This window comes from Nycticebus coucang, chromosome 10 (genome assembly GCF_027406575.1).
Source record: "Nycticebus coucang isolate mNycCou1 chromosome 10, mNycCou1.pri, whole genome shotgun sequence".
In the NCBI taxonomy this organism is placed as follows: domain Eukaryota; kingdom Metazoa; phylum Chordata; class Mammalia; order Primates; family Lorisidae; genus Nycticebus; species Nycticebus coucang.
The window spans coordinates 35909970-35922901 of NC_069789.1; the positions used below are offsets into that span (position 1 = coordinate 35909970).

Here is a 12932-nt window from a genome sequence, read left to right on the forward strand (position 1 = left end):
TTATTTATTTTATTTTATTTTTTTATAAATAAAACACTGCTTTAATTTTCACACCATATTTCTATAAAATTCCAGATAATAGAAACTGGCAGCTTGGGCACTCTTGAGATACGAGAGTGAGTGGTCTGTGTGGAGTGGAAGAAACCAGGAATATTCCACTGGACTTCACTGATCAGGGAAGGGCAACTCATGGGAATTGTGGCATTCAGTCCATGTCCTAAAGAAAACCAGATAAAGGAGATTCGGGAATAAGGGACACCACCCAGTTGAAAAGGCTTCCTCCTGATACAATACAGCCATTAGCAAGGTCAAAGAGTCTCTCGAGATTGAATAAAGATGGAAGCGAGATGTCAAATGGGACCTCAGAGAGTGGTGTTGATTCTTTGTCACTCGCAAATAGAGAAATTATTTCAGAGCAACATCCAATAATCATGTGCTCCATTTCCTTATCAATTGATTTCTCTTCTGTTTCATCTATTGGAGATACATTTTCATTTGAAATAATTTCAGGAGCTGCTGGCAATGATATTTCGGCTATTTGCACAAGATTAGATAGTTTCTCATGAATTTCGATAACTCTGTTCAGTGAAACCCATAACGAACCAACAGATATACAGTTAAAAGTGGAGTGCTTAATATCTGCCATCTTCAGGGGCTTCATATTATATGCATACAGCAATAAAACCTGTGAACTGTTTTGGTGTCTTTGGACTTGGCACTCAGCTGAACTGCCTTGGGGAGAGCCTGAGCGGGAGTGCGGAGAACTTTGGCCTTTGTCTAGGGCCCCAGTCTGAGCCGCTGAGCCAGATGGAGCTAATAGTGTTTGGCTCTGGGTCACAGGCAGCCATTGTGAGCCGGATTCTTATTTTTTTTATTTTGAACATGGAGCCATAAATGACCTTTTTATAAGTTTTTGGGGTTTTTTGTTTGTTTTTTGTTTTCTTTTTTTTGAGACAGAGTCTTACTTTGTCACCTCCATAGAGTGTTGACATAGGGGTGTCATAGCTGCCCCTAACTCTTAGGCTTAAGTGATTCTCTTGCCTCAGCCTCCCGAGTAACTGGGACTATAGACACCCGTCACAACACCTGGCTATTTGTAGAGATGGGGTCTCACTCTTGCTCAGGCTGATCTTGAACCTGTAAGCTCAGGCAATACACTCAACTTGGCCTCCCAGAGTGCTAGGATTACACTGCGCCCAGCCTTATAAGCTTATTTTAGGTATTATGTAGTACACGAATGTGCTAGTTGGCACTGTGACATGGCCCTTATAAATGAAAATATTATAGTAAATAATGTTTACGTTTTTTTCCACTGACTAGATATTTTGTATTATCATTATCTATAGTTTTGAGGATGGGATTGTTTGTAATTCGTGGGGTCGTTTCCTCCATAATTTCTTCTGAAGGTTAGAAATATTTTAAGTGGGCTCAGCGCCTGTGGCTCAAGCGGCTAAGGTACCAGCCACATAACACCTGAGCTGGCAGGTTCAAATCCAGCCCAGGCCCACCAAACAACAATGACAGCTGCAACCAAAAAAATAGCTGGGCGTTGTGGCGGGCGCCTGTAGTCCCAGCTATTTGGGAGGCAGAGGCAGGACAATTGCTTGAGCCCAGAAGTTGGAGGTTGCTGTGAGCTATGATGTCACAGCACTCTAACCAGAGGGACAGCTTGAGGTTCTGTCTCAAAAACAAAAAACAAACAAACAAAAAAAGAAATATTTTAAGTGAAAGCTAAAAGCTTTTTCCTACTGATCAAAATCAGTTTATCTCACCTTTATTGGCCATTTTCTGTCCTAATTGTTTCATATGTCACTTTTATGAAAATTGCTATCCCCAGCTACTCAGGAGGCTGGGGCCAGGGAATCGCCTAAGCCCAGGAGTCGGAGGTTTCTGTGAGCTGTGTGTTGCCACGGCACTCTACCATGGTGATAAAGTGAAATTCTGTCTCTATTAAAAAAAAAAAGAAGAAGGAAAAGAAAAAGAAGGGTGGCACCTGTGGCTCAAAGGAGTAGGGCGCCAGCCCCATATACCGGAGGTGGTGGGCTCAAACTTGGCCCTGGCCAAAAATAAAATAAAATAAAATAAGCTTAAAAGAAAAAGAAAATTGCTGTCATCCTTCCTTCTGAGCTTTTGCAGTATTGAAAAATAAATAAGAACTCTTCTTTTATTATAGGGGTGCAGATCTGTCTGCTTTGGTACGAGAAGCTTCTATCTGTGCCTTGAGACAGGAAATGGCAAGGCAGAAGAGTGGAAATGAAAAAGGTACAATTCTCTCCAGATTCTTTCTCTTTTCTCTTAAGAGATTCTCAGGCTGGGCATGAGGGTTCACACCTGTAATTGTAGCACATCTGTAATGAAGCAGGATAACTGCTTGAGCTCAGGAGTTCAAGACCAGGCTGAGCAAGAGTGAGACCCCATTCTACTAAAAACTGAAAAATTAGCCAGGCATTCTGCTGAAGACCTGTGGTCCCAGCTACTTGGGAGGCTGAGGCAAGAGTTTGAGGTTGCTGTGAGCTAAGATGATGCCATGGTACTCCACCCAGGAAAACAGAATGAAACTGTGTCTCAAAAAGAAATAAAAAATAAAGAGATGAGTTCTCACTATGTTGTCTTAAACTACCTGACCTCAAGTGATCCTTTTGCCTCAGCCTTCCAAAGTGCTGGGATTACAGGCATGAGCCCTTGCACCAGGTCTCTAAATTCTGATTGTGGGCTCGGCGCCTGTAGCTCAGTGGTTAGAGCACCAACCACATATACCAGACTAGGGCTGGCAGGTTCAAACCTGGCCCGGGCCTGCTAAAACAACAATAACCACTGCAACAACAACAAAAATATCCAGGCATTGTGGTGGACGCCTGTAGTCCCAGCTACTTGGGAGGCTAAGGCAAGAGAATCGCTTAAGCCCCAGAGTTTGAGGTTGCTGTGAGCTGTGACACTATGGTACTCTACTGAGGGCGACATACTGATACTCTGTCTCAATAAAAAGTATATAAAATAAGGGCGGTGCCTGTGGCTCAGTAAGCAGGGTGCCGGCCCCGTATGCCGAGGGTGGCAGATTCGAGCCCAGCCCCGGCCAAACTGCAACAACAACAACAAAAAAAAAAGCCAGGCGTTGTGGCGGGCGGCTGTAGTCCCAGCTACTTGGGAGGCTGAGGCAGGAGAATTGCCTAAGCCCAGGAGTTGGAGGTTGCTGTGAGCTGTGTGACACCATGGCACTCTACCCAGGGCAATAAAGTGAAACTCTGTCTCTACAAAAAAAAAAAAAAGTATATAAAATAAAATAAATTCTGATTCTGATTCTTACTCTGAAGATTTAAAACTGCTATTTCCCTAGAAAGTAATGATTTTCTAACATCTGTCACCTATGATATTAAAGCTGACATTTTTCTGATGAGACCTTTAAAAGCTGCTGTGGAATATTATGTAAGCTCTGTCACTGACAATTATGAGTGACCAGGCCTGGTGGGTGATGCCTATAATCAATCCTAGCACCTATCAAGGCAGGTGGATTGTTTGAAGAATCAGTTCAAAGCCTCAGCAAAAGGGAGACCTCATCTCTACTAAAAATAGAAAAATTGGCCAGGCACGGTGGTTCATACCTGTAATCCTAGCACTCTAGGAGACCAAGGCGGCTGGATTGCCCGAGGTCACAGGTTCAAGCCTGAGCAAGAGTGAGACTCTGCCTCTAAAAATAACTGGGCATTGTGGTGGGTACCTATAGTCCTAGCTACTTGGGAGGCTGAGGCAACAGAATTGCTTGAGCCTAAGAGTTTGAGATTGCTGTTAGCTATAATGCCACAGCGCTCTACCGAGGGCAACAAAGTAAAACTCTGTCTCAAAATAAATAAATAAATAAATAAAATACTATGGAATTTGACTTTCTATTCCCTGTGAAATCTGGCTGGGCACTGTGGCCTGTAATCCTAGTAATCTGAGAGGTAAAGATGGGTGGATTACTTGAGCTCAGGGATCAAGACCAATTTGAGCAAGAGCAAGACCCTATCTCTACAAATAGGGGAAAAAATTTACCCGGCATTGTGGCAAGCACCTGTAATCCCAGCTCTTGGGAGGCTGAAGCAGAAGGATCACTTGAACCCAGGAGTTTGAGGTTGCTATGAGCTAGGCTGATGCCATGGCACCGTAACTTGGGCAATAGAATAAGACTCTGTCTCAGAAAAAAATTTGAGGGCAGCGCCAGTAGCTCAATGGTAGGGTGCCGGCCTCATGCACCAAGGCTGGTAGGTTTGAACGCGGCCCAGGCCAGCTAAAACAACAATGACAACTGCAACAAAAGAAAAGAAAAATGGCCAGGCACTGTGGCAGGCGCCTGTAGTCCCAGCTGCTTGGGAGACTGAGGCAAGAGAATTGCTTAAGCCCTAGAGTTTGAGGTTGCTATGAGCTGCGACGCCATGACACTCTTTTCTACCCAGGGCGACAACTTGAGACTTGGCTCAAAAAAAAAATTATTTGGGCGGCGCCTGTGGCTCAGGGAATAGGGCGTCGGCCCCATATGCCGAGGGTAGCGGGTTCAAACCCAGCCCCGGCCAAACTGCAACAGAAAAATAGCCGGGCATTGTGGCGCGCTCTTGTAGTCCCAGCTGCTCGGGAGGCTGAGGCAAGAGAATCACGTAAGCCCAAGAGTTAGAGGTTTCTGTGAGTCGTGTGACGCCATGGCACTCTACCCGAGGGCGGTACAGTGAGACTCTGTCTCTACAAAAAAAAGAAAAAATTATTTGAATTATCTTAAAAGAACAATTCTGGGCTTGGTGCCCATAGCACAGTGGTTATGGAGCCAGACACAGAACACCGAGGCAGGCAGATTTGAACCCTGTCCAAGCCAGCTAAACAACTATGACAACTGCAACAAAAAAATGGCTGGGTGTTCTGGGCGGTGCCTCTAGTCCCAGCTACTGGGGAGGCTGAGGCAAAAGACTCACTTAAGCCCAAGAGTTTGAGGTTGCTGTGAGCTGTGAAACCATATTACTCTACCGAGGGCAAAATAGTAGCACTCTCTATAAATAAATAAGTAAATAAAATCTGATGAGCAAAATGTATCTGGCTTGAATACTATTCTAAAAAAAAAACAGAGCCTGTTTCATCACTACTTTCTTCAGTGTTCCCCTTGAGGGTTTGGAAGTCTTTCAAGGGAAACATTCATTATTAAGTCACAATGAGCATAACATACTTAGTTACATATATTTATGTGTACTCCACAGGTAGTCTCAAGATTAGTCATAAGCACTTTGAAGAGGCTTTCAAGAAAGTAAAACCATCTATATCAAAAAAGGTAAGATATATCACATTAGAAATTTTAAAAGAAGGCTCGGCTCCTGTAACACAGTGGTTGTGGCACCAGCCACATACACCAAGGGTGGCAGGTTTGAGCCTGGCCTGAGCCAGCTAAACAACGATAACAAAAAATAGCCAGGCGTGGGCGGCGCCTGTGGCTCAGTGAGTAGGGCGCCAGCCCCATATGCCGAGGGTGGCGGGTTCAAACCCAGCCCCGGCCAAACTGCAACCAAAAAATAGCCGGGCGTTGTGGCGGGCGCCTGTAGTCCCAGCTGCTCGGGAGGCTGAGGCAAGAGAATCGTGTAAGCCCAAGAGTTAGAGGTTGCTGTGAGCCGTGTGACGCCACGGCACTCTACCCGAGGGCAGTACAGTGAGACTCTGTCTCTACAAAAAAAAAAAAAAAATAGCCAGGCGTTATGGCAGGCGCCTGTCATCCCAGCCCAAGAGTTGGAATTTGCTGTGAGCTATGACACCACGGCACTCTACCAAGGGCAACATAGTGAGTCTCTGTCTCAAAAAAGAAAAGAAAAGAAAAACAGGTAAAAACTGCTCTTAAATGTATAAAGGAGACTAAAATTGAAACCAGGAGATATTAATTCATGGTTTGTAAAACTCTGTTTTACCGATAGTTTTATATATCATTTCTACTTCCTGAAAGAAATTACGTGTTTCATTTTGACCTAAAAATAAAAAATAATTACCTTCATGGTGTTGTTTTTGAGAGATTTTAATTTTTAGGTTCTTAGTGATTGCAACTTTTTTTCCTAACTGGATTCTCTAACAACTACTTATTCATAGAGGGCATGGTCTCTTGTGTCTGTTTCCACAATCTCAGAATTTTTAAACAGTCTCATTCAAGTATTAGTTGACCTACCCAATTCTTTTTGATGAATGGTTTCTATCTTCTTGGAGCCATACTATACCGAAACTAAGTCCTGGAGACTTATCCATACATTTCAGGGAAGTAAAAATATCTTTACCATAAGGTAGAAGAAGGGTGAAAAATTTATGTCAGGTTTTACTATTTATTTTTTACCATATTGAAGTATTCTGTTTGTAGTAAGTTAAAGTGGTTCCACCCACCTCATGCGCCCAGAGTGCTAGGATTATAGGCGTGAGCCACCTTACCTTGCCTCTTGCAAGGATTTTTATTGTTTATCGCCTTAGATTTAAATCTTTTTTTTTTTTTTTTTGGCAGTTTTATTTGGCCAGGGCCAGGTTTGAACCCGCCACCTCCGGTATATTGTATCGGCGCCCCACTCCTTGAGCCCCCAGCACTGCCCCTTAGTTTTAAATCTTTTATCCATCTTGAATCAATTTTTGTAAGTGGTGAAAGGTTTGGGTCCAATTTCAGTCTTTTACATGTGGTTATCCAGTTCTCCTAACACTATTTAGTGAATAGGGATTCTTTTTCCCAGTATATGTTCTTATTTGGTTTATCAAAGATCTGGTGTCTCATGGTTTGTATTTGTTTTCAAATGTCAATGTCTCATTGCTTTTTGGCCTTTTGGGTGAGATCAAGTGTAGTATCTGTTCTTATCATTTTAATATCTGATATGTCCTCTATCCAAATGTTAATGTCTCTATTTTTGTGTCAATACCATGCTGTTTTGATCACTATGGCCTTGTAGTATAATGTAAAGTCTGGTAGGGTGATGCCCCCGGCTTTGTTTTTTTATTACTAAGAATTACCTTGGCTATGTAGAGTTTTTTCTGGTTCCATACAAAACAAAGAATTATTTTTTTCCAAATCTTGAAAGTATGATGTTGGTAAATGACTAAAATTTTTAATTCCAAATGGTGGCAGGGATGTGAAACAATTATTACTCTTATACACGTTACTGAAAATGTAAAATGGTATAACCATTGCTTTTTTTCACCAATCAGATATAGACGTAAATCTGGACTTTGGGTGGCACCTGTGGCTCAGTGAGTAGGGCGCCAGCCCCATGTACTGAAGATGGCGGATTCAAACCTGGCCCCAGCCAAACTGCAACAAAAAATAGCCAGGCATTGTGGCAGGTGCCTGTAGTCCCAGCTACTCTGGAGGCTAAGGCAAAAGAATTGCCTGAGCCCAGAAGCTGGAGGTTGCTGTGAGCTGTGATGTCACAGCACTCTACCAAGGGCGATAGGATGAGACTCTGTCTCTAAAGAAGAAAAACTCCGGACTTCATTTTTAAGATACACTCAGTCAACAATTATAAAAGTCATGGACATTCCCTGCGGAAAGTAACACATATGGGACTGAGATGCAGGGAGGTGAGGTCAGCTGCCTAATAGTATTTTAGTGAATCAAGATGGTCTGTGTCTAAAAGGTATTAGAAACAGATAGTGTTTTAGTCAGCTAGGAGAACCATAACAAAGTACCACAGTGGGTAGCTTAAACAACAGAAAGTTTATTTCCTTATAGTTCTGAAGACTAGGTACCTGAGGTCAAAGCCCTGGCCTTTTTCCTGGCAGGTGGCATCTTTTCCCTGTGTCTCCACACTGTGTGGTGTATTCTCTTTGTGCCTGTCTGTGTCCCAGCTGAGAACTTGCCTGAGCTCATTTTAACCCAGTCACCTTTGTAATGACCCTGTTTCCAAATATAGTCGCAGTCTTTGGTCCTGCAGGTTAGTGCTTAACATATGACTCTTGCATGTAACAGTGATCAGCTCCATATGCTGTTTTCTTCCCTCCTCTCAGGATCAGATAATGTATGAACTTCTGCAGCAGTCCCTCAGCCCATGACATCTTCAGCAGCCAGCTTAGAAGAGTCCAGTGCATAGAGCTGGCACAGAAGGACACATGCTTTGAGGTGTCCCCTTTCAGCTTGACACAGTTGTGTTCCCATGAGGTTGCATTCTACTTTCAATTTAATGACACCAGGCTGGAGCTGAAGATTTTTCCATAAAACACCCTGCTTCCTCTTTTAAAGAAAATATTTTTTAACTGCTGAAATAAAACAAATTTTTAAAGTAAAATTTTTATTTTGAATAATCTCAACTATACAGAACTCTTATGAAGAACTATTTTTTCCTGGACAATCTGAGAGGAAGTGGACAACCTGATGCCCCATTCAGCCATTTTATTAAACACTTGTGCTAAGCACTGCTGATGTAATAGCAAACTCAGAACTCCAGTATGGTGTGTGTGGCAGAGAGAGCTGATTGTCCTATAATATCCATTCTTCTGCCTCACAGTAAGAAGTCTCTTGCTGTTAGGAGAGTAAGTACAGTTTGGCTGGTGTTATATGAATAGAAGAGATGGGAACAGCTTTTGGTTACATCCTTAAAAGAAAGCAACTTGAACTGTACTTAACTGTCATTAATGTGGGGCTGCCTACATTGATCATACACTCTCCCTCATATGCAAAGACTCTGGGATGTCCTCAAAAAATCACAACTTAGGCTGGGCGCGGTGAGGCCAAGACAGGTGGATCACCTGAGCTCATGAGTTCAAGACCAGCCTGAGCTAGAGCGAGACTGCCTCTAAAAATAGCCAGGTATTGTGGCAGTTGCCTGTAGTCCCAGCTACTTGGGAGGCTGAGGCAAGAGAATCACTTGAGGTTGCTGTGAGCTATGACGCCATAACACTCTACCAGGGTGACAAAGTGAGATTCTGCTTCCAAAAAAAAAAAAAACAAAATCACAACTTAACTCCATGTTTACCTTCCCGGGGAAGACTCTGATGAGGTAATAATGATGAACCTGCTTTGGTCTTGTAAACGAAGGTAACATCCTAGGGAAGGAGAAAGCAATAAACATAGAAGCCTGGGTTCCCTGGGCAGCAGACTTTCCTCACCCCTCAGACTGTCACTTGGCTTGGCCTGACTTTTATATGAGACCTTTATCTTACCTAAACCATTTATATTCTGGTCTGTGTTAAAGCAGCCAAATTAACATCCACATTAATACAGTATTCAGGCGGGCGGCGCCTGTGGCTCAGTGAGTAGGGCGCCGGCCCCATATGCCGAGGGTGGCAGGTTCAAACCCAGCCCCGGCCAAACTGCAACAGAAAAATGGCCGGGCGTTGTGGCGGGCGCCTGTAGTCCCAGCTGCTCGGGAGGCTGAGGCAAGAGAATCACGTAAGCCCAAGAGTTAGAGGTTGCTGTGAGCCGTGTGCCGCCAGGGCACTCTACCCGAGGGCGGTACAGTGAGACTCTGTCTCTACAAAAAAAAACAGTATTCAGGCATGTAAAGAGGTAGTCAAACCGTTGTGCAAAGGGTGTAAAGGGGTAAGAATAAACACCATACAAGAAGCACAGAGCAGGGGCAGCTTGTCCACAACTGAGATCAGGGAAAGTTCTGAGAGTCCTGAAGGCTGAGGAGATGAGGAAAGAAAGTAAATGATCTGAGCCCAGAACAGAGGCCAGAGTGAGAGAGGGGCTGGCGTCTCTGAGAACAGACCAGGCAGCCTCTCAACTTCTGTATGTAGATTGTTCAGTGAATGATCGTATTTCCAAAAGCTATAAAAGTTAGAAAATGCCTCATTGCTCTATACTTTTTAGAATCTTTAGTCATTTGTAAGTATCTGTCAAGATTCATGTCCTCACTGTTTGATTCTCAGAGGGCCTTCGCTAGGCCAGTCAAGTGAAGCAGTAGGAGTGGAGAAGACAGCTTTACAAGAAGAAAAAGTAAATTGTGTTCTTTGGTTGGTTGAACTAATAATCTACTGCTGCTGTCCAAAGGTTTAGAACCCATTATAAGAAAGAAGCAACACACAGGAATTCCATATCCAAGTGGATGAAAAGACTGAATGAAACAGTTTTTTCAGTTCTGTCAGTGATAATCCGCTGTCTGGTAGGCCACATGTTCATGAAGAAACCATAGTATCCCTTAAAGGAACCTTTGAGGCAAGTCCAATAAAGTCATTAAGACAGGCATCAACTAGAGCTGAGGTTTTCAAAGTCTACTGTGTGTAAGATTCTGCAGACAAGACTTCACATGAAAGCTTACAATCAGGTGCATCAGATGTTATGAGAGGATTATCATGCACTACTAACTTTCTGTCACCAGTTCAACAAAAACTTAGCAACAATGATGCATTTTTGAGTAATTTAATGTTCTCAGATAAAGCAACATTCCACATTAGTGGCAAGGTCAACACCGTAACTGCCATATTTGGGGAACTGAAAATCCACATGAGTCTGTTGAACATGAAAGAGGTTCTCCTAAAGTTAATGAGTGGTGTACTTTGGGGAAAAAAGTGAGTCATAGGGCCATCCTTTTTTAAAGGGTGTGTGTGGTTTTTGGCCGGGGCTGGGTTTGAACCTGCCACCTCTGGCGTATGGGACCAGCGCCCTACTCCTTGAGCCACAGGTGCTGCCCGAGAATATAGTGTTTCAACAAGATGGTGCTCCTTATCACTTTGCTTTGTATGTTAAGATGGTTTTTGTATGAGAAATTCCCTAACAGATGGATTAGAAGAGGTGGACAATTTTTTTGGGCCAGATTTGACTCCATTGGATTTCTTTTTATGGGGACATGTGAGAACTAGTGTTTATTCAACCAAACCTCAATCTTTAGTAGAAGACTTGCAAGCTAGGATAACTGATATGATTGCTCGTATTACTGAAAATCAGCTTGAAATTATTTTCAGAGTACAGAATCAGATTACCCTTTGTATTAGTAATGATAATAGACATGTTGAAAATTAACAAGAATAAAAAAATGGTTCTTCTTTCTAATCCTTTTTACAGATTCTATCACATATACTTACAATGTTGCAACTATTTTTAATTATACACGAACTTTATGGACACCCTGCATAAAACCCTATTTTATAGAACAGGAAACCAAGGCTCAGTAAGGTTGAGCAATTTTCTCATGGACAACTTCAACAAGTTGACATCAGATGATTCAAACTCTAGTCTTGACGGTTGGTATTCGTACTTATCTTGAAGTACTACTTTATCTGATGGACACATTCTTTTAGGAAATTTAATCTGGCTGCAGGATTCAGGATGAATTGTAGGGATAGAGAGATTTGAAAGCAGAGAGACCATTTAGGCGGTTCTTTAAACAGTAGTCCAGACACGAAGTGTTGAAATCTAGCATAAGAGTGATGACAATAAAAATAGAAAGGTTAAAAAAAAAAAAAAGGAAAGAAACTGAATAGATTTGGATATATTTGGGGAGTAAATCCTTCACTATTTGGAATTGCTCTACTCACATTCCAAAACTGAAAAGCCAAATAGATTTGGGATGAGATTGTATTGCTCATCCTTATCTCCACTGCTTTAGATTTATGAGGCTAATTCTTTTTTTTTTTTTTTGTAAAGGCAGAGTCTCACTTTATTGCCTTCGATAGAGTGCCGTGGCATCACACAGCTCACAGCAACCTCCAACTCCTGGGCTTAGTCGATTCTCTTGCCTCAGCCTCCCAAGTAGCTGGGACTACAGGCACCCGCCATAACACCCAGCTATTTTGAAGCAGTTTGGCCGGGGCTGGGCTTGAACCCACCACCCTTGGCATATGGGGCCGGCGCCCTACCCACTGAGCCACAGGCACCGCCCCAGGCTTATTCTTATCACTGGTATCAGCACTCATTTTCAACATATTTTTACAAAATAGACACAAACACAAAAATTTTAAATAAGTTAAAGAAACGTGGCAATTGTCTGACAATTTCATGTCTCCTGTCAACTTTTGTAAGGGCAAGGATTCTGTCAGTAATGTCTCTTTAGCACCCAGCCCAGGGCTTGCAACAAAGGAAGCATTTAATAAGTGTGAAATAGGCTCGGTGCCTATAGTTCAGCGGCTAGGGCGCCAGCCACATGCACCACAGCTGACGGGTTCAAATCCAGCCCAGGCCTGCCAAACTACAATGACAACTACAACCAAAAAATAGTTGGGCGTGTGGCAGGCCCTTGTAGTCCCAGCTACTTGGGAGGCCAAGCCAAGAGAATCACTTAAGCCCAGGAGTTTGATGTTGCTGTGAGCTGTGACGCCATGGCTCTATACCCAGGGTGATAGCTTGAGGTTCTGTCTCAAAAAAAAAAAAAAAAAAAAAATAGCCAGGCATTGTGGCGGGTGCCTGTAGTCCCAGCTACTTGGGAGGCTGAGGCAAGAGAATCTCTTGAACCCAAGAATTTGAGGTTGCTGTGAGCTGTGATGCCACTTCACTCTACCGAGGGCAACATAGTGAGACTCTGTCTCAAAAAAAAAAAGGCTCAGCACCTGTGGCTCAAGTGGCTAAGACGCCAGCCACATACACCTGAGCTGGCAGGTTTGAATCCAGCCTGGGCCCGCCAAACAACAATGATGGCTGCAACCAAAAAAAATAAAAAAACAGCCAGGCGTTGTGGCAGGCGCCTGTAGGTCCCAGCTACTTGGGAGGCTGAGGCAGGAGAATCACTTGAGCCCAGGAGTTGGAGGTTGCTGTGAGCTGTGATGCCATGGCACTCTACGCAGGGCAACAGCTTGAGGCTCTGTCTCAAAAAAAAAAAATATGAAATGTTCTTCAACAACATGTCTGTCAAAATTAGAAGCTGACTTGTACACGACCTTTGTGAGAATTTTTAGTATTTACTCATCAGGCGTTTGCCTTTGTCATATTAAAAAAAAAAAAACAGGGCGGCGCCTATGGCTCAGTCGGTAGGGCGCCGGCCCCATATGCCGAGGGTGGCGGGTTCAAACCCGGCCCTGGCCAAACTGCAACC

At 43.3% G+C, this 12932-nt stretch overlaps 1 protein-coding gene and 1 pseudogene across 9 annotated transcripts in view; both read left to right on the forward strand.

Moving 5' to 3' along the window:
- Positions 1 to 12932, forward strand: part of NVL (nuclear VCP like) — a 202827-nt gene that overhangs the window by 139050 nt on the left and 50845 nt on the right. For 6 of the 9 annotated variants that reach the window (XM_053605342.1, XM_053605345.1, XM_053605347.1 and 3 more), the window contains 2 exons: positions 2174 to 2262; positions 5217 to 5287. In XM_053605342.1, the coding sequence (XP_053461317.1) occupies positions 2174 to 2262; positions 5217 to 5287 (160 nt within the window). Of the gene's footprint in view, positions 1 to 2173; positions 2263 to 5216; positions 5288 to 7974; positions 9195 to 12932 lie in introns of those variants that run through there. The other 3 variants (XM_053605348.1, XM_053605351.1, XR_008383046.1) reach the window with 2 other exon arrangements.
- On the forward strand, positions 6781 to 6895 carry LOC128597742 (uncharacterized; annotated as a pseudogene).